At 39.2% G+C, this 22,935-nt stretch overlaps 1 protein-coding gene across 2 annotated transcripts in view; it reads right to left on the minus strand.

Annotated features, from left to right (window-relative positions):
* NIPAL2 (NIPA like domain containing 2) overlaps nt 1–22,935 on the minus strand; it is a 104,982-nt gene that overhangs the window by 23,862 nt on the left and 58,185 nt on the right. For both annotated transcript variants that reach the window (XM_060195994.1, XM_007532333.3), the window contains exons 5-6: nt 13,234–13,355; nt 1,125–1,221 (exon numbers count right to left, since the gene is read on the minus strand). In XM_060195994.1, coding sequence (XP_060051977.1) covers nt 1,125–1,221; nt 13,234–13,355 — 219 coding nt within the window. The remainder of the gene's footprint in view (nt 1–1,124; nt 1,222–13,233; nt 13,356–22,935) is intronic.

The following is a 22,935-nucleotide window of genomic DNA, read 5'->3' on the forward strand; positions in this document are numbered from 1 at the left end:
CTGCATATCATATTTCAGGCTCAGGGGAAAAAGAAACACTAGTATAGTCATGGGCCCTTTGAAATATAACTAAAATAGGCCTACTAGCTATCTACAAAATAGAGACCCCACCCCAACTCTTCATCTGCACTGTTCCAGCCTTTAGGTTCATGATTGGTCAACAATTTATTTGGCTTTGTATGTTAATTCTCTTTTTAGCCACCAGTTTCCAGATGCTAGCATGATGCCAACCACATTTCCCTGGACAGACAACCCCACCAATATGCCTTGGAGCTCCGATTCCCCAGAACCCGGACCCACTAGGGAAAGAGAGATAGGCTGAGAGTATGGATCGACCTGTCAATGTTCAGCGGGGAAGCAATTACAGAAGCCGGACCTTCCACCTTCTGCACCCCACGAAGACCTTGCGTCCATACTCCCAGAGGGTTAAAAGAATAGGAAAGCTATCAAGGGAGGGGATGGGATACGGAGTTGTGGTGAGAATTGTGTGGAGTTGTACCCCTCTTATCCTATGTTTTTTGTCAGTGTTTCCTTTTTATAAAAAAAAAAAAAAAAGATTGGGAAGAGAGGTGTAGTAGATAGGACAGATTAAAATAATAATTATATATATATATGTATATATATAGTGAGCTTATTTAAGCACCATTTTTCAAATCTTACAAGCTGTTTCTAAATAAATAAGGACAAATTCAGTGAGTGAAAGAAATGTGGTATTTATGTTTACATTTTATACTGGCTTTATTTTAAAGCTATAAAAGTACAAACAGGATAAGCTTTGATAACTAACTCCTGATTAAAAAAAATTCAACTGGGCTCATTCATTTGTTCCTAGTTTAGTATTTTTTTTCAGCTATTTACTAAGAAAGAAAATCCTCAAATTTTCAGAGAGCAAACAAAATTATATGTATGATCCCTAAAAATAGTTTAAAGATATAAATTCATATCCAGTGCAGCAATAGACATACAAAATATAATTCACATAATTTCATCACAGCTTATTTTTATAGAGGACAGCTGAAGTGTAAAAACAGTGAGAAGTAGAATGCCCAAGTATTTCCCTCCAAATGTCTTTTGTGAATTTGCGCAGCTGGGTTTGAAAGTCAGAAAAGAAAATACAACCTTACCTAGAAGTGAGACTAGGGTTACCAGAATCACAATGTGCTTCATTCCTCTTCTTTTATGAAAATATAGGAGAATGCAGAAAATTATTATTTCTAAAATCTGAAATAAAAAAATATGGAAAAGATTAAGTATAAAGCATCCTATACAAAGTCTTCAGAATGCCCCCTTTCTCTTTTTTTGTCCTTACTACAGTTCTCATAGGAAAGTTAAGGGTGAAAGTATTTCAGTATTTATCACTTAATCTCTTAGAAAACTTGTGTCAGTTTTATTCTTCACAGAGCTCTTAGGTCCTCTTTATTATATTTTATTTTATTTTACCTATCCTGTTAAACATATTTGTCATGTATTTCATACAATTTTCCATATATTATTTCAATTGTTAATGAGATATATTAATTTTTATTTATTTATTCATTCCCTTTTGTTGCCCTTGTTGTTTCATTGTTGTAGTTATTATTGTTGTTATCATTGTTGGATGGGACAGAGAGAAATGGAGAGAGGAGGGATAGACAGAGAGGGGGAGAGAAAGATAGACACATGCAGACCTGCTTCACAGCTTGTGAAGTGACTCCCCTGCAGGTGGGGAGCCGGGGGCTTGAACCAGGATCTTTGAGCCAGTCCTTGTGCTTTGCACCACCTGTGCTTAACCCACTACGCTACCGCCTGACTCCCAATGATATACTTTTTAACAGGGCCAGGCACACATTACAATGAGTAAGAACCTAGGTTCAAGTTCCTGGTCCCCACATGAAGGGGAAAGCTTCATGAGTGGTGAAGCAGAGCTGCAGGTGTCTCTCTGTCTCTTTCCTTCTCTCTCTCTCTCTCCCTTCTCAATTTCTCTGTCTCTATCCAATAATAAATAAATAAATAAATAAATAAAAAGAAAATAAAAAGAAAGTTAAGGCTGATTAGGAGAATTACAAATAGACAAAAGAATGAGTCAGACTTCTGGATCCTTAATATCACCTCCACTTCAATAATTCCAATTCCTGATGGACCTTCAGTCCAGGATCATTCACCCTGCTAACTTCTAGACATTTCCACATGCATATTTGATAGCCCAGATATGGGCAACACTTATCACTTGATTCCCCACTTTGCTGACCCATTCCCCAAGGCATTTACATCACAGGAAATGGCATCAACACTATGAACTCTTCCCTTTCCCTCACTCCCAACCACCTCTCTGTAAACTCATCTTTCATTTTACAGGGATTCACTTTTACAACTTGGAAATGAAATGTTTCATTCACAGAGACTACATCTGACATTCCTGTACAGTAACATGCATGAGCCCTTTACCAAGTAGGTCTGAGAAACAGACCTACTGATTTCTTTGATGTTATCTGTGAATCCCTTAGCACCCTACAATTCACTTTCTTTTGTGAACATCCCAGGAATAAGTTCACTGAATTTTTTGTCTGCCATTCACTTTCTTTAAAGTCCATGCCATTTTTATGTATCCCCAGGGGCCAGGCAATGACATCACCTATTGAGCATACACACTGCCATGTGCAAGGGCCTGGGTTTGAGCCCCCATTCCCTATCAGCAGAGGAAATGCTTCATGAGCTGTAAAGCAGGTCTGAAATGGTCACTCTTTCTCCCTTTCTACCTCCCCTTCCCCTCTCAATTCCTCTCTGTCCTGTCAAATAAAATAGAAATAAAATAAATAAAGGAAAAAAAAATGGATGCTGGTAACAGTGGATTTGTAGTGCTGGCACTGAGTTCCCAAACAACACCCTGTTTGGACTTCACACAAGTGGTATCATGCTTGCTTTCACTTGCTTTTTTTCCTCTTGTACTTTATGTGATTCATCCAAAATGATACATGTAGTAGAGATATAAATTAGATGGAGTCATCCCTTTGCTTAATCTTCCTGTGATTTCCTATTACATTTAAATAAAGACCAAATTCTCTCTGGATTCTAGAGCCTCAGCTGGCTGCATAAACCTCATCTTGAGTGATTCATCCCTGGATGGCCCCTTCTGTGCCAGCTACTAAAGCTTCTCTCCCCTCGGGCCTTTGCAACTCTCAGATTCACTACGGACCTTTGCACTGTCTGTTTTTACCTGGCATGCTCTATCCCTGATCTTAGCACAATGACTCCTTTTCGTCCTGAGTTCTCAGCTGAAATGTCACTTCCTCTGAGACTTCTTCCCTGACCACTTTGAGCTAGAAGAAACACCCATCCATTTTCTCATACTCTGACTTAAGAAGGCGACTGTAGAGCATTTTACCATTGACTAGCATGTTCCCTGTATATGTATTTTTGTGTTTCTTGTCTGTTTCACTTACCAGCAGGGACTTTCTCTATTCTGTTTTCCTCTGTCTTCACTGTCTGGGACATAGTGTCACTCAATAGTTATTTATGGAATTAATAAGGAAATTACATCTCAAATTGATTATGAACACTTGCTAAAAAAAACACATCTAGGGAGTCGGGCGGTAGCGCAGCAGGTTAAGCGCAGGTGGCACAAAGCGTGAGGACTGGTGGAAGGATCCCGGTTTGAGCCCCTGGCTCCCCACCTGCAGGGGAGTCGCTTCAAAGGCAGTGAAGTAGGTCTGCAGGTGTCTTTCTCTCCCCTCCTCTCTGTCTTCCCCTCCTTTCTCCATTTCTCTCTGTCCTGTCCAACAATGATGACATCAATAACAATAATAATAGTTACAACAATAAAACAACAAGGGCAACAAAAGGGAATAAATATTTTAAAAAATAATAAAAAAAAACACATCTAGTGGATAAGTGAAATCAAAGTATTTTTCTTCTTCTCTTCCTCCTCCCCCCCTTTTTTTATTTTTCTATCAGAGGACTGGTTTATGGTAGTAGTGAGGATTGAACCTAGGGTCTTGTAGCCTCAGTCATGAAAGTCTTTTTGCATAACCATATGCACATATATATATTTTTCAAAGAGACAGGAACCTGGACTGAGATCATACATATGAATGAATATGGATGTTTAATTTCCTGCCATCCGACAAGTGCAAATGCCACCACTAATTTCTTAAGAGTCCTCATGCATGATGGTGGAAACAGATCTAAGTAAAGGGGTGGTGTGAGAATATTTTCCATATACCTATCATGGGGAGATGAAAAATTGTACCCATGTGTCAACAACTGTACTGTAAAGCATTAGCCCCGCCCCCCAATAAAGTGATGAAAAAAATTACTAGAGCCGGCAACTTCTTGTAGGACTACATCTTACTTCAGAGCTCTCCTAAATCTTCACCGTTCCCATTCACAGTTAGGTTAGATTGGTCCTTAGTTCTCTGTGGGCATGGAAAGCAGTAGATCCATCTCTTCATCGTTTAAAAGTCTTTTCATCTAATATAGAAGATTAGCTCCTCTCTCGGTCTTTTCTTTTCCTGGTAAATTAAACCAATTACCTGAACTTTCCTTTCCAGGATTTACTGAGCAGACCTCTAATCTAATTTCACATAAGTAATTAAACTTCTATCTCTGTGCTCTCAAAAGCTGCCATCAGATACTGGGTGATCTCAACTGCAGTACAAGTCATCAGATGCTAACACAAGTAACCCTCTCAAGCTGGGTCTCTCCTTAACCACAGGCTTCCATTTATCCTGTGCTACAATTATAAACCACTCACAGGAGCATTTGGAATCACTGTATCTGCGGCCGGAGGGAAGCTGTCTCTTCTTCCACTAACACACAGAGCTCATTAGCTAAACTTACTACCATGTCAATTATTAATTTTTTGGAGGGGGGATAGGAATGAAAGTACTTATTAGTTATGAAAATCCCATAAGACCTCTGTGAAAATTCTACCTCTGTGGCTTAAGATATATAACACAAGAGGCCCCATAATTCATAGAGTGACTGTAGTTCCCTCTGGGTGCTTTCTGTATTGTGCTAAGAGGTCATGGCGCTCCCAGGAATAAGATACTCAGGCAGCATGAGTTAATGTTAATTTTATTCTAACATTTTCCTCTCTCCAAAAATAGCAGTACTGAGGACACTGTGATTCCTTCAGGTTACCAAGACCCACGGAGAAGCTGCTTCACTGGTAGCTATCTCAGAGGTCAAGAGTAATAACGCAGGCTCACCACAGGCTTGCCTGTTCTAATTCACTGCATCCTTACAACAACCTTAGGAGGTAGGTGCTGTTATTATCCCAATTTGCTAATGGGGACACTGGCTCAGAAGGCTTAGCTGATGCAATTCTGGGAGGCAGAAAAAGGGACTCCCCAAAGATGTCAGTATGCAAATCCCTGGAATTGGTGCATCTGTTACTTTACAGGGCAAGGAGGCTTTGCAGATGTGATTTGGGTTATGGAGTTGAGGTGGGGAGATGATCCAAGTAACCACAAAGATCCTTAAAAGCAGAGGGCCTTCCCAGCTGCGGTCAGAGAGAGATGTAACTCAAGAAAGACCCAGGCCAAGAAATGCTGGCAGTCTCTAGAAGTTGGAAGAAACAAGGAAATAGATTCTCCCACAGAGGCACTAGCAAGAAATACAGCCCTGCCAACACCTTGATGTAGTCAAGTGAGCAACTAGTTGGACTTCTGACCTTCAAACCATAAGGTAATAAATATGTGTTGACTTTAGCCACTCAGCTTGTGACAGTTTGTTATGGAAGTAACAGGAAACTAATTCAGACTAACTGAAGCCTTTCTAGAGGAATGGTACCTGCAGAATGAGTTTTCTGAATCGCTTCTGGGTTTTCAGGATTACTTCTCTCATCAGATTTAAAAAGCATTCACCACCCTGTCTACACTGGTGAGAAAGAACACTGGCAGTTCATGAGTTGGTAGGACATAAAAGACAGGATAGGTTTCACCAATGCATATAGTAAAATCTGATCCCATGCTAATTTTATCTTCCCTTGCCATGTTCTCTTTTGAAAGTATAGTCTCTGATATAACTACTTCCCTGTGCGCAGGAAGAGAGATCTGAAAAGATTCTCACCAAGGCCAAGTCTGGACAAAGATGTGATCTGTAGGGTTTGTCTTCAATTAATTCTGCATGGAGAGCTGAAGTGAGTTGAGGTTGTGTACCTCAGAAGCGGCATGCTTGAGGGTAAATTCTAGCTTATTTATTTCTTGGATAGAGAAAGAGAGAAATAAAAAGGGGTGGGGGAGATTGTGAGGGAGAGAGACAGAGAGACACCTGCAGACCTGCTTCACTGCTTGTGAAGTTTTCCCAATGTAGGTGGGGACTAAGGGCTTGACGGAATCTTTGCACATTATAACATGGGCACTCAATCAGGTGGTCCTGGCCTTTAAGTTCTAGTTCTGACACTTTGTATATCCTTGATCACGGACACATTACTGAACCTCTCAGTTTCTCCACTGCCAAAGGCAGAGAATATCAGAACCCAATGCATAGGGCTACTGGGGAAGTGAAGGACAGAGTGTAGTTGGAGCCTGGCAAAGGTTATCAAAACACTGAGCGTTGGCTGCTGCTTTTGTAGAGGTGTGTGCTATCGGGCAGGAGGAGAAAACAATCTATGCAAAAGACTTTCATGCCTGAGGTTCCGAAATCCCAGGTTCAGTCTTCCCCAACACCATAAGCTGGAGCTGAGCACTGCTCTGGTATCGGTCTATCTCACTTACTAAAATAAATATTTAAAAAGGAAGTATGTGCTATTGACACCGAGACAACAAAGTAAATAAACCTCTTGCAATAGATATTGAGATCTTATAAAAACATTATTTTCTTCCTTACAGGCTTTTTGACACCTGATGGTGAATTTTGATGTGGCTCTGCCAGAAAGGCTGACTTAATAAACAGCCCTGGGGCAGAGAATTACACCAAATGACAGGCGGGCCCCGTTTTTTGTTGATTTAATTTTTTGTCTGGTAGTGAGAAAATGAGCACCATACAGATTGCTTTGTGCAGGAGTATATTTGCCACAGAGTTTCAATCTGAATAACCTGTTGGAAATCTGGGTAGGCAAACCCACTCAATCAAGCCTGCCAAAGAGTAAGAAGTAATTGAACTTTAGGATCACTTTTCCTCCAGGGGTTTTTGCAGATTGTGTTGTTAATTCAATTGTGTTATTCAACTAAGTGTCTTTTGAGAAAAGGCTCCATGGTCAAATAAGACTGTGGTTTGGGGTAGTAACACAATCAAGCTTCTTTGCTAAGAAAGTGCAAGCTTTTAACATATTAATAGAGATTGTGAATATCTCAGAGAGAGGTATATATGGGAGGTAGCATCTCAGTGCTGATCTGACCATGGAAACCCCCCTTAGATTTTTTTTTTTCTTTTGCCAAGGCTCTTACCTGTGGATCCTGGCTGGAAAAGGCTGTTTTATTGGGTGTACAAAGGGGACTTCATTCTACACTGGTCAATAGACAGCAGGTTTCTCAAGTCCCACCTCAAACCCTTTTAATTAATTTTTTTTTTTTTTTTTGCTAAAAAGAACATCAATACCAAGGGCAAGCTCCTGAGCCTTGTTTCTGTGAGATGTTCATTCTTTGTAAGCCTCACAGGTAAAGTGGCATCTGTCTGGGACCAGTGAATACATGAAACAAGAAGATACGACTAACTGAACTATCCTCCAATTTTACAATTCTCCCTTTCTGTTTTAGAAATGTAAAACTCGGGAGTAGTAGCGCAGTGGGTTAAGTGCACATGGCGCAAAGCACAAGGACCAGTGGGAGGATCCCAGTTCGAGCCCCCGGCTCCCCACCTGCAGGGGAGTCACTTCACAAGCGGTGAAGCAGGTCTGCAGGTGTCTGTTTTTCTCTCCCTCTCTCTGTCTTCCCCTCCTCTCTCCATTTCTCTCTGTCCTATCCAACAACGACAACAACAATAACTACAACAATAATAAAAAGAAATGTAAAACTCATTCAGACTTTCATGTGTTTCTATTCATTTTGTTAGTTATTTGATCAGCTCTGAAAGGAAATTTCAGTGTCATGTTTATACTAGGTATAATTAAAAAAAAAGATGAATGATATTTCAAAGAATTAATTACTATAATTATGATCTTTGTAGTTATGATTTGCAGAAAAAACACTAGAATCTGCTATGTTCAGGGATTAAATATTAATTACCCAGCTGTTTAAGACTTAAACCAAACTCTAGCTCAAGATCTTAGTATATAAAATGATAACTTCTACAATTTTTAGAAATATAAACCCATAATGAATTAAAGTCTAAATGAAGGTAATATAGACATATTTCCCTTAGAATCTAATCCAGTAGTGTTATTCAGATGTGCCTTGGGGTTTAGAAACAGCTCACTTAGACAGTGCATTTGTTCTGCCATGGAAATTGCCCAGCTTTGAACCTGGCGTCTATCACACTGGAGGTGGCTGTAGTGCTGTGGTGTTTTTGTCTGTCTGAAAAAGTCATTCTAGAGTGGGGAAGTCTTGCTGATAATGAAAGATCTCAGACCTTCGTTAAACCTTTATCAAAGGTGTCTTTTATGCAATTTTTGGAGTAATTTTTCTTTTTTAAAAGCAGATACACCTTTTATATTTTATTTTAATGTGAGGAAAGATACACACAGAGACAACAGGCACTGCTAGCTCTGATTTATGGTGATGCTGGGAATTGAACCTGGAGCCTCACAGCCTCAGGCATGAAAGTCTTTTGCATAACCATTATGCTGTCTCCCTAGTCCTTAGAGTAATTATTTTAGGCTTGATAAGTTTTGTTCTTTTAGGGGCAAGGGAGATGGCATCCTGGTTATATAAACAGACTCTCATGCCTGAAGTTTCCAGGTCCAGGGTTCAATCTCCTGTACCAGCATAAGCTAGAGCTGAGCAGTGCTCTAGTGAAAAACAAGTTCTTTTAAAATGCTTTCTCCATAAGTTGGGGGAAAATATATAAAGTACAAGTGTATAAAAGTCTACAGTGACTCAATAAGTCCAGCGAGCAAGTAGAAAGACCTAAAAAAAAAGACATCATAAAGTACTTAATCAAATATTTTCTACTTAGACCTAGATACCCTCCTCACCTACTTCCTATTTCACTTCCTTCAATCATTCTAATCCTAACTCTGTCATAAATTAAGGACTACAAAAACTAGATAAGGGCAAGAGATAGGCACACTTTAATGATGGCCCTTTTGGTCACTACCAGGCCACACCATCATCTGGAGCCCTAGTCAGGGAATCCAGGGATTCCCACATAGATATGATGGGCCTAGATCTCTAACAGATCCCTCTCTCCACCATCACTAGTCATCTCCATCAGAAACTACATCATAAACCCTATTGTGGGCCTCTACAGGACCTTGCCCTCAACATAGAACAACAGTGGAAGAACTTGCCCCGAAGGGAGGCTGGGCCAACATACTCTCCCACTTGAGGAAGACTGGTTCTGAAATGAGTGTAGCCTAGAATGTTCTTAGCCATGACCATGGACTGTGAGCTCAGACTGACAGGAATGCAGAGGTTACCCAGGCTCCTGTGCTAAATGTGAACAGACATGGGCACTAGATCAGATCGATGGAGTTTATAATTAGTGGTATTTATATACTTTTCCCATATTTAGGGGCTTTTCTCTGCCCTGATCCAGCTTTCTAGTTTTATCCTCAACTCTGACACCATCTTCCCAGACAATACTCCTAGCCCAGCTGCATGTTAGCTATTAGGTCAGAAAAAAATTAGTAAAGTCATGGGCTCTTTGGAGTAGACCTAAATAGACTCCCTAGCTCCTTCCAACATGAAGACACCAAATTTCATCTGCTATCTTCTTACCTTTAGGTTCCTGATTATTAAACAATTTGTTCTGCTTTATATCTTAATGCTTTTCAGCCATCAAGTTGCAGATGCTACCATGATGCCAACCTGACTTCCCTGGGCAGACAGCCTCACCAATGTGTGTCCTGGAACCTCACTATAAATCAAAGAGGAGATATCACAACAGACACCACAGAAATCCAATGTATGATATGAGACTTCTATGAATAACTATATGCCACCAAGCTAGAAAACCTGGAAGAAATGGACAAGTTCCTAGATACCTACAAACTTCCAAAATTAAACAAAGAGAAACTAGAAAATATGAACAGGCTAATCACAAAGAAATTGAAACAGTTATCAAAAACCTTTCCAAGAGTAAAAGTCCTGGACCAGATGGTTTTACAAATGAATTCTACAAAGCCTTCCAGGAAGAGTTATTCCTCTACTTTTAAAAGGCTTCCAAAAGACTGAAGACAAAGGAATACTCCCTTCCAGTTTCTATGAAGCCAACATGACTCTGATACCAAAAGCAGACAGGGATACAACCATAAAAGAAAACTACAGACCAATATCTGATGAACATAGATGCTAAAATACTGAACAAAATCCTAGTCAGCCAAATATAGCAGTATATTAAAAAGATTGTTCATCATGACCAATGGGGCATTTATCTGAGGGATGCAAGGTTGGTTTAATATATGTAAATCAATCAATGTGATCCACCACATCAATAAAAGCAAGACCAAAAATCACATAATTATATGAATGGATGCAGAGAAAGCCTTTGACAAAGTCCAACATCCATTATGATCAAAACACTACAAAAAATGGGAATAGAGGGGAAATTCCTCAAGATAGTGGAGTCCATATATAGCAAACCTATAGCCAACATCATACTCAATGGTGAAAAACTGGAAGCAATTCCCCTCAGATCAGGTACTAGACTAGACAGGGCTGCCCACTATCACTATTACTATTCAACAAAGTGTTGGAAGTTCTTGCCATAGCAATCAAGCAGGAGCAAGGAATTAAAGGGATACAGATTGGAAGAAAAGAAGTCAAACTCTCATTATTTGCAGATTATATGATAGTATACATTGAAACACCTAAAGAATCCAGCAGGAAGCATTTTTGTCTTTATAATCCTGTTTCCTCCTTTTTTTTCTACTCTCACTTTGGCTTTTACCTTACAAAAAGAAAAGTGCTGCAGACACAGGGGTCCAGGCTCTTAAAGACACAAGCTATTTGGTCCTGGTAGCATAACTAATAAATGTTATTTCTCACATTCTCAGAGTGGTACTTGTGTCTCTGCTGCGGGAAACTGTCCCTGCCATTACAAAAGAAGCTGTAAATGTCTGTATTCCAGAGGTCAGAATTTTAGAGCTAGTAAGGATACACTGACTTCTCACATAGACTAGGAACTATCTGACAATGATGTACTACTATATAACTTCCGTTCTAATGGCTTGCATTATACTTCGAACAAAGTTTACCCAATAGATGTGTCCCTGAAGATGTTGGTATTGCATTTTTTTTTTTTGTCACTGGTACATATAGTAGAATAAAATAATTTTAATTTTTTAATGATTTACTTATTTTAGGGGAGAAAGAGAGAGACCAGAGCACCAGTCAGTTCTGGTATAGGGTGGTGTGGGGATTGAATGTGGGATCTTCGAGGAGAGAAATCCTGTACTTGGATTGAGTTGTCTCCCTGGCCCCATAGGATTGTACTAGATAGTTTTTTTGTTTTGTTTTTTTTTTTTAGTTTTTACTTCTAATCCCAAAGATAAATAATTCTGTGTGTTTTGAATCTTTTTATTGAGCTGACACCTATTTTACCATTCTTGTTCTTGGTTAAAAGCTCATCCAGATGATCTCAGTTTTTTCTATTACATGCCCTTCCAGAAACAGTTTCAATTTCCAATTCAAATTAACTGCTGAAACAAATAATTTACTGACCAATACAGTCATGTTCTCTATTCATATTCACTAGATATAGTCACTGAATCAAATCAAACACCCCAGTTAGTGGTGTCAGGCTTCTCTCTCAGCTTATTCCTCTCTTCACCCATCTATCTCTCAGTATTATTCTACTGCTATATACTCCTCCCCTACACAAACATGTTTTATTGGTCTCAGTGAGCACTCTTTTAAAGGGAATGTATGTGTTTTTATTGATTTAATAATGTTTGCCAGGTTATACGATTATTGCAAGCATAGTGCCCCACCCACTTCCATAGTACTCACAAAGGCTTAAAATTTGACTACTTGTATTTTTTGGCAAGTTCAAATTATTTATATTTCACAAATGAGCAAAACCATCCACTAGGGTAGCTGTCTTTTTACCTCTTTACTAATTCACTAAGAATAATCACTTCTAGTTCCAACCATTTTGTCCCAAAGGATACAACAGCATCTTTTTTAATTGCAGAGTAATATTCCACTGAGTATATATGCCATAACTTCTTAATTCAGTTGTCCATCAACAGGCACTAAGGTTGCTTCCTAGGTCATTGCAGATACTGCAGCCATGAACAACGGAGGGTGATGTTCCTTGTAATTGTGCCTTGATGTCTTTTGCATATATAACTAAAAGTGGTATTGCTGGATCATAATATATTTCCATTTTTATTTGTTTAAGGACTTTCATACTGTTTTCTATAAGAGTTGCACTAGTTTGCATTCCCTCCAATAGTGTACTAGAGTTACTTTTTAACCCATCCACAAGCCTGACCAGTATTCGTTTTCTGACAGAAAGGTGTAGAGAAAGATAGACACCTGCAGACCTGTTTCACTACTTGTGAAGTGACATCCCCCCCCCCCTCACTTCAGGTGAGGAGCCAGGGGGCTCGGAACCTGGATTCTTTTTTTTTTTTTATTGTTGTAGTTATTATTGTTGTTGTTACTGGTGTCGCTATTGGATAGGATAGAGAAATGGAGAGAGGAGGGGAAGACAGGAGGAGAGGAAGCTAGACACCTGTAGACCTGCTTCACTGCCTGTGAAGCTACTCCCCTGCAGGTGGGGAGCTGGGGGCTCTAACCGGGATCCTTCTGTCGGTCCTTGCGCTTTGTGCCATGTTTGCTTAACCCGCTGCTATACCGCCCAGCTCCCTCGAGCCTGGATTATTGCACTCGTCTTTGTGCTCCATGCCATGTGCGTTTAACCCATCGTGCTACTGCCTGGCCCCTGGTTGGTTTGATTTTTAATTTGAATTGTCCTACACCAAGATTCTCTGAAATTTGTTGGATTACATGTTGTGGAAATCATTCCTGAAGGATAAGATACCTGGAAGACTCAGGGCTTATTGCTGGTTCAAACACTTTGGCACTGGCAAATATATTTATGTTTTAATGTGATATTACTGCTGAGAAGAGATTAGTTCTCTAACATCTGCATGTACTAGGAGTCTAGATGATAGTTTTATGGACAGTAAAATTTTAGAATTCTTACCACATAGACAAGGAACCTCCAGCCAACAAAGTAATACTGTATTGTTCTTGCAGAGATAACCTGAGTTATATTTGGAGCGAAGTTCACCAATAAGTATATTCCTGCAAATGCCAATGTCATACCTTAAAATTGAAAAGAAAGATGAAATTGAGAAGGGCTATTTGAACATTACTGCTAATGCAAGTATTCTCTATAGACTAAGCACTGCCTGTAAAGAGTGGACAATCTTTCCTTATCAAAATAATGATTCATTAACCCCTTCCTGGACAGCATCCTGCACTCACCTGAAGGCATTAACTTTAAACAGCTTAACAATAAATCACAACTCTTGAACCAACTTGATAGCATTAACTTTAACATTACAACTGATCCTTGGACAACATGCGTTGAACTCTGCAGGTTCACTTAGATGTAGATTTTCTTATAAACAAATAGGATAAGCTTATTGTATTAATAAATATAGATCAGTACAGTAAATGGATTTTCTCTTAAGATTACCTAGCTTATTATACTGTAAGAATATAGTATATGGCATATACAAAATATGTCATTGGTTATTGACATGAATTTTGATCAATAGCAGGTGATATTTGGGAGCTGAATTTTGACTGCACAGTGGTTAGTGCCTTAGCCACTAAGTTGTTCAGTAGACAACTGTACTTTAAAACAATGGAGCAAAAGCTCCCAAATTTATATAGTACTATATACTAATGGTAACTCAATAAAATTTTGTTTTTTTAAAGATTTATTTTACTTATTTAATATGAGATAGAATTGAAAGAAGGAAAATGGAAAACATGAGAACATAGTTACAGGGTGTGAAAGACACACTGAATGTATTCCAGTCTCAACTAGTAAGTTAAGAGAGTAGGTTTACCAATGTAGAAGAAATAACATCAGGAACAGAAGACAAAATTACCACACTCTTTGACTTCAAAGTAGAAGGAAGAAAAAGGTTTAGGGAAAATGAGACAATTCTTTAGGAGATTAAATATTCCACTAGAAAGGCAAAGAGAGTTACAGGCATCTTAGAAGGAGAGGTAAGAGATAGGAGAATAAGCCATATTAAAAAACATATTAGGTTGTTGAAAAGTTATAATGTATATTTGCATAGAAAAATACATCATGACTTTTCCTTTTTCCCCCTCTCTTTTTTTTTGGGGGGGTATTATCTTTACTTACTTACTGGATAGATAGGGACAGTCAGAAATCAAGAGGGGAAGGGGAGATAGGGAAAGAGACAGACAGACACCTGCAGCACTGCTTCACCACTTGCAAAGCTTCCCCCCTGCAGGTGGGATCTTTTTTCTTTTCTTACCTTTTCTTTTTAAAAAATTTTAAAAAATATTTATATATTTTCCTTTTTTGTTGCCCTTGTTGTTCAACATTGTTGTGGTTAATATTATTGTTATTGATGTCATTGTTGATGGATAGGACAGAGAGAAATGGAGAGAGGAAGGGAAGACAGAGGGGGAGAGAAAGACAGACACCTGCAGACCTGCTTCACTGCCTGTGAAGCGACTCCCCTGCAGGTGGAGAGCCGGGGGCTCAAACCAGGATCCTTATGCCGGACCTTGCGCTTTGCACCACATGTGCTTAATCCACTGCGCCACTGCCCGACTCCTTTCCTTTTCTTTTTTAAGATTTAATTTATTTATTCATGAGAAAGCTATGGAGAGAGAGAGAGAGAGAGGCAGACATCACTGTAGTACATGTGTTGCCAGGGATTGAATTTGGGACCTCACACTTGAGAGTCCACTGTACTACCTCCAGAACCACCATCAGGACTTTTCTAATGACACAATAGTAGTGGAGATTTTTCCAAATCTGGGATATGGTAAGTATGTAGATATTCAGGAAGTGGAGAGAATCCTCAATTTTTAAACCTATACCAAGATACTTTACTGTGAAACTATCGAAAGTTAAGGACACAGGAAAAAAAAAATCACATGTTGCCAGGGAAAGGAAGAGACCTATATAGGCAGCACAGTCAACCTGCATGAGACTTTTCAGCAGGAAACATGGAGGCCAGGAGAGAGTGGGATGGTATATTCAAGATGTTAAAAGACAACAACAACCATCCACACATACTTTACCCTGTAAGTCTGTCATTAAGATATGAAGGAACAACAAAAACAACCAACCAACCAACCAACCAACCAACCAACCAACCAACCAGTACCAGATATATAATAACGAAATGAATCTGTCATTACCAGACCTACCATATAAGTGTTACTGAAAGGGGTGGCACAGAAAAAGAAGCAAGAGGCATTTAACACTCTACAAGGTGATATATAGTAAAATAGACCTAGAAACACAGATTATAGAAATATAAGACAACTTCAAAGTATGAAAGGGAGGAAGAGATGGAGAGATGCTGTTCAAGCAAAGAATGGTGAGATAAAAATGATTTTAAAAAGAACCTGAGATGTATTTATATGTAGTACATTTAAATATAAATTACATACATATAGTACACTTAAATATAGCACATTTGCACACATATACAGCCCTTTGCTTTCCTAAACAATTTATATTTCTCTCTAGTACTTTTTTTAAACTTTTTTTTTTAATTAATTAATTAATTTATTCCTTTTGTTGCCCTTGTTGTTTTTTGTTGTTGTAGCTATTATTGATGTCATCATTGTTGGATAGGACAGAGAGAAATGGAGAGAGGAGGGGAAGACAGAGAGGGGGAGAGAAAGACAGACACCTGCAGACCTGCTTCACCGCCTGTGAAGCGACTCCTTTGCAGGTGGGGAGCCGGGGGCTCGAACTGGGATCCTTCCGCTGGTCCTTGTGCTTAGCGCCACCTGCGCTTAACCCGCTGCGCTACCGCCCGACTCCCTCTCTCTAGTACTTTTTAATCATACCTTTTTTTTTCCTCATCCTTCTTATCCTATATAATGCCTTAAATTTCTCCAATTTGGTGTTTATTTCTGAAATTATTTTGTCTTTTTTTTGGATTCTTTTACAGAGTTCTACTAGTACCAGTACGTATTTACTTTCCCTTTTTGCATATTTTCATTTGCCATGTTTTTCTTATGTGAGTTAAAATTCATTTCACCATATGTTCTGTATGTCATCCAATTTGCAGCAAATCTTTTTCTAGTTTATTTCATCCACATACTGGAGATTGTAACTATTTTTCTATGTATATAGTATCTCACCTGAGTTTATGAGTTCAATTTCTGCATTATTTGCATTTGAATGAGACACTATTTTTTCTAATAAGCTAATGCAAGAATGGCCTGAAGGTGGGTGGGAGACAGCTCACCTAGTAGAGCATTTGCTTTATTATGTGTGAAAACCTGGGCTTGGCCCCTGCCACTAGAAGGAGACATCTTGGAAAGCACCAGTAGAGCTCTATGAATGGTGGAGTTTCTTTACTGTCTCTCCTTCTCTCTCTCTTTGCCCTTCTCTTACTAAATAAAAGAAAAAATTGCATCTATAAGAGAGCTCACAGGTACCCTGTATGCAAAAAACTTTAAATCTATCTTCTGACTATCATTCTCTTTTCTTCTTTATTTTCTTTTCACCAGAACACTGTTCAGATCTGGATTACAGTGGTACCTGGGATTGAACCTGGGACCCTAGAGCCTCAGGCATGAAAATATTTAGCATAATTATGCTCTCTCCCATCCCCCTAGCTCTGCATTTAAAAGAAAGTGTGAGAAAGTGGGACAGAGGTAAAGTCAATGAGTCTAATCCTTCAGTTACCTCTATAGTTTATATCTGTTAACAAATGACCTGCATTTCACTGGAAGACAACTACTGGATGGTGTTGCTCATAAGTGCTATATAAATAATTAAAACAATAAGCCTTAACAATGAAATAAAAATCACTAATTTGAATCTTATAAAAAAGAAGTCAAGGGACATATACTCAATGGAGCACTACTCAGCAGTTAAAAGAGACTATAGGGAGTCAGGCGGTAGAGCAGAGGGTTAAGCGCATGTGGTGCAAAGCACAAGGACCGGTGTAAGGATCCCAGTTCGAGCCCCCGGCTCTCCACCTGCAGGGGAGTAGCTTCACAGGCAGTGAAGCAGGTCTGCAGGTATCTGTCTTTCTCTCCCCCTCTCTGTCTTCCCCTTCTCTCTCCACTTCTCTCTGTCCTATCCAACTACAACGACATCAATAACAACAATAATAACTATAACAATAAAACAAGAACAACAAAAGGGAAAATAAATTAATATTTAAAAAAGTATAAAAGAGACTATAATGTGTCCTTTGAGACTAAATGGATGGAACTGGCAGTGATTATGTTTAATAGTGAAGGACAGCAGCAGGATGATTTCACAAATGCGGAAGATAGAGAACTGAAGCACATGAGCTCAAAAATAGAAATATATATCCCATATCTAAGACCTTGGAAGAACTATGGTGGATACTGCTGGGGTGGGGGAATTGGGCGCTGCTCAGCTCTGGTTTATGGTGTTGCGGGGGATTGAATCTGGAACTTTGGAGCCTTGGGCATGATAGTCTCTTTGCATAGTCATTATGCTGTCTCCCCCACCCATACCATTATTTTATAACCTTATAAATCACTATCGGCTCACTCATAAAATATATATTAAATTTTTTTTTAAAGAATCAAAACATATGGTCCTGTAAATGGAAGCAACAAAAAAGGAACCAAACTATCTTTTAAGATTTTGTGAGAATTATGGTGGTTATTCTGGGGGTGGGTAGGTGGGCCACCAAAATGGGGTGGTTGGTGCAGTGTGGGGTAATAAGGTTATTCCCGTAACCTCATGGTCTCGTAAACTATTATTAAGTCATTAATTAAGAAAATCTATTGAAACAATTTGTTTGGCTTCGCATGTTAACTCTCTTTTCAGTCATCAGGTTCCAGATGTCATCAGGATGCTGGCCAGGCTTCCCTGGACTGAAGACCCCACCAATGTGTCCTGGAGCTCCACTTCCCCAGAGACCCATCCTACTAGGGAAAGAGAGAGGCAGACTGGGAGTATGGACCGACCAGTCAGCGCCCATGTTCAGCGGGGAAGCAATTACAGAAGCCAGACCTTCTACCTTCTGCAACCCTCAATGACCCTGAGTCCATGCTCCCAGAGGGATAGAGAGTGGGAAAGCTATCAGGGGAGGGGATAGGATATGGAGATTGGGTGGTGGGAATTGTGTGGAGTTTGTACCCCTCCTACCCTATGGTTTTGTTAATTAATCCTTTCTTAAATAAAAAAGAAAAAAAATCTATTGAAAAACAAGATCAGAAGGGAAAAACACTAAGCAGAACTTGGACTGGGTTTAGTGTATTGCACCAAAGTAAAAGACTCTGGGGTGAGGAGGGAGGTTCAGGTCCTGGAACATGATGGCAGAGGAGGACCTAGTGGGGGTTGTATTGCTATGTGCAAAACTGAGAAATGCTATGCATGTACAAACTATTGTATTTTACTGTTGACTGTAAATCATTAATTGCCCAGTAAAGAAATCTATAAAAAAAAGTTGATAATGAAGGAAGGGAATGTGTAGGAAGCATTTATTTATTTATTTATTTTTGTTGTTCTTGTTTTATTGTTGTAGTTATTGATGTCGTTGTTGTTGAATAGGACAGAGAAAAATGGAGAGAGGAGGGGAAGACAGAGAGGGGGAGAGAAAGATAGACATCTGCAGACCTGCTTCACCACCTGTGAAGCAACTCCCTTGCAGGTGGGGAGCTGGGGGCTTGAACTGGGATTCTTATGCGGTCCTTGCGCTTTGCGCTACCTGTGCCTAACCCGTTGCGCTCCCGCCCGATTCCCAAGAAGCACTCTTATAGGATGGGTAGAGAATGTCCGGCTCATGAAGTCATTTGGTCTGGTCCTGCCAAGGCAACCACAAGTGGGACCTGAAATTCAATAAATATAGGAATTTTTTTTTTTATAGCAAGATTGAATGCTAATTTTTTTAACTTTGTATGGTCCTTGGCAGACAAAAAGTTCCCCACCACTGTCACAGAAAGAAGAAAAGAGTGGACTTTCTCTTCTGATAGCACTGAATACTTCTCATTTCAATGTAATTAGTAACCTGAGTAAAATTGTTATATTGTTATATGGAAAACTGGGAAATGTTGTGCATGTGGAAACTTGTGTTTACTGTTGAATGTAAAACATTAATTCCCTAATAAAGAAATTTAAAAAAGAAATAATAAGCATTATTAAACACGTTAATAATAGTCACAAAAACCATATTGGTCATGTCCTTTCTTTTAGTAAATTTTTTTTTATAATTGTTCAATATAGTAGGTTCCTAGATAGAATGTATTTTTAAAGATGATTTTCTAAACTTGAAGTTTCAGTGAATAATTGAATTCATTGAATCAAATTAAAAATTCCATATATGTATAACCTTCTTTTGTGGAATTCAAATTTCTTATGTATATTGAGTATAACTGAGTTAATTCTTTAACTCATTGAACTGTAACTAGTGTCCATTGATTTTCTTTAGCTTTAATTTAGTGTTGACTGGGTAACACATATATCCAGTAAAAATATTTTTAAAACACACAAGATTAATGAGTGAAAAGCTAAATCTCTCATATACCTATGGCCCACTGGTTCTTTGCTGTAAAGTTAACTATTATCTACTAGTTCTAAGGTCTTTCGGAAATGTTTTATACACAGGTATATGAGTATTACATGAGTTCTGTTTCTTTCACATGAATAAAAGCATGTTATACATACTTCTCTGCATATTGCTTTATTTCTACTTAACAGAACATCCTAGGGGGACTATTTCATATCAGCATATGTGAACTGCCTTATTCTTTTTAAGCCAGCATAGTATTCCTTGATAAGAAAGTACTGTCACCCTCCGATCCCCACCTGCAGGGGGAAAGCTTTGTAAGTGGTGAAGCATCTTTATGTATATTCTTTCAATTCACTCTCACATGGCCAAGTCTATTAAATAACTCTAAGGCATTTCAGTAGGTCACACTTTCTTCTCAATTTTAATTTCAGCTATCTCTGGCAACTACAAAGGTAGTTCTGAATAAGCTTGTTTATTTAGTGTCATTTTACATTTTCCTATATGATTCACTGTCTCCCTTATTAAAATCATGTGTACATTTGCCAGAAGTGTTTAAGAAGTGTTGAAGATAGTTATTTGCAACTCCTAAAATACATTTCCTTAAAATGTATTTATATCCTACCTTGTCCTAAAAAATGGTATGTGGTGTTATTTCCTATATTTATTTCAATAAAGTCACCCCATCCCTTCTCTTGAAAGACACAGGGCTTAGAAACTTAGAAAGCGGGAGTCGGGCTGTAGCACAGCGGGTTAAGCGCAGGTGGCGCAAAGCACAAGGACCGGCATAAGGATCCCGGTTCGAACCCCAGCTCCCCACCTGCAGGGAAGTCGCTTCACAGGCGGTGAAGCAGGTCTGCAGGTGTCTATCTTTCTCTCCTCCTCTCTGTCTTCCCCTCCTCTCTCCATTTCTCTCTGTCCTATCCAACAACAACGACAACAACAAGAATAACTACAACAATAAAAAAAAAAACAAGGGCAACAAAAGGGAATAAATAAATTTAAATATATATATATATAAGAGACTTAGAAAGCTTGCTTCTTTGTATTCTGCTGGCTCATTTCCCCCAAAAAATCATATGGAAAAGACTCTAAAGGAAGGGGTCAGTGCCTGGCATGCTCCTTACCTATGGAAATGGTTAAATTTCTGGACAAGAGTTGGATTGTGGAAATTTATCTGATCTGTAACTACCCCCACAATATTCAAATTCCAGTGGTACTTGCCAGTTGGAAGAGTTACATCCAGTTAGCCCTCTCTGACTCAGTTTCTTCATTCACAGGTGCAAATTAAGTCATTGTAGATCTGTTTGACCCAGGAACTGGGCCCTACAAGAGTCTCGTCTGGGGAGAAGAATAAGGTTGAAAGCTGGAGACCTCATGTGACAGAGGAACCAGAAGCAGATCCACCTCAGGCTGTTGATAACCAAGTATCAAAAGCCACCTAAGGTAGTTGAAAAAGTCAATCCAAAATTGTAGCTGTAGTACTGCAGTCCAGGGATGATCAGGGAGTGTCCCTAGGGCACTCTCTACTGGTTAATAATTCTTTGGGAAATGAAAGGGTCAGCCCGGAAGGCTGAAATCTTGTTACTACCTCACGAAGACTTCTTCCCATTGGTCTCAAAAGAAGACAAAATTTGGACAGAAAAGGCGTAACTGAACAGAACAGAGAAAACAGAACTAGCAGCACTATGCTTGCTACTTACAACTAACCTCCGCACAGCTAACCACAAAGCACCCAAATCTGGATGTTGGCAGGACCCAAAGTCAGAGCTGTGAGGCAGCTGTGGGTAAGCTGCAGCCAGGAGGCAATGATCTGATGCTGGACTCCAGACCCACAGTACTGGGATGGGGCCCATTTGCACCTTCCCATCCAGACCTGCCACAATTATACTTTCTCATTAAATACAACTTGAGTCTTGTGACGGTCTAGAGTGGTCTGGTGTGTGTTTTCAACTTGATACATTATCCAAATATTAATGATATCTTTTCCTATAAACTGCCACATATGCAAAACAGGCAAACAAGTTAATAATAGCTGATGTATTTAGGGAGGACATTTGCCAAAGGAGGACAATGACATATTTTGTTGTTGACACTGGGGCTTCATGGTTCCAGCTTTGCTTTCTAAGATAAGAAGACAGGGTTACAGATGGAGAGGAAAAAGGAGGGAAAGAAAGCACAGCACTGAAGCTTCCCCTAGTGTGGAAGCCAGGCTCGAACCTGGATCCCATGCACAGTAAAGAAGGTGCTTTCCTAGGGGAGCTATCTTGCCACCCCAGGAGGGTAATGCTATTCTTTTTTTTTTTTCTTTTAATTTCTTTATTGGGGAATTAATGTTTTACACTCGACAGTAAATACAATAGTTTGTATATGCATAACATTTCCCAGTTTTCCATATAATAATACAAGCCCCACTAGGTCCTCTGTCATCCTTTTTGGACCTGTGGGTAATGCTATTCTTAAAACAATTGATTTCATACATAGGTATGGCTTAACGTGAGAGTTACACTAGGGTTGCCATCATACCAAAATGTGATGATAATAAGAGCTGTCATAGTGATAGTTAATTACATGCAGGTTTAGTTCTAAGTACTTTAGATAAAACTAAATCCGTACAACAAAATTATAAAAAGTCATTATACTGTTATAAGATATATTATATATTGTTGCATAGAATATAACATGTATAATACATAATACTATGTATTATACTAACCTACACTATTAACCTACTACTACCCACTTTTGACGTGGGAAATTGAGTCACAGAGGGAATAGCTATCTTGTTTAGGATTGTCTAACTAAATGCAAAGTTTCCTGGAACCTAGGTAATCTACTTTATTTATTTTCTTTATTTATTTATTGGATAGAGACAGCCAGAAATTGAGAGGGGAGAGGGAGATGGAAAGGGGGAGAGACAAAGAGACACCTGCAGCCCTGTTTCACCTCTATTTATTTATTCCCTTTTGTTGCCCTTGTTTTATTGTTGTAGTTATTATTGTTGTCGTCACTGTTGGATAGGACAGAGAGAAATGGAGAGAGGATGGGAAGATAGAGAGGGGGAGAGAAAGACACCTGCAGACCTGCTTCACCACTTGTGAAGCAACTCCCCTGCAGGTGGGGGGCCAGGGGCTGGAACCAGGATCCTTATGCCAGTCCTTGTGCTTTGTGCC

The sequence above is a fragment of the Erinaceus europaeus genome, chromosome 8 (assembly GCF_950295315.1).
Source record: "Erinaceus europaeus chromosome 8, mEriEur2.1, whole genome shotgun sequence".
Lineage (NCBI taxonomy): Eukaryota > Metazoa > Chordata > Mammalia > Eulipotyphla > Erinaceidae > Erinaceus > Erinaceus europaeus.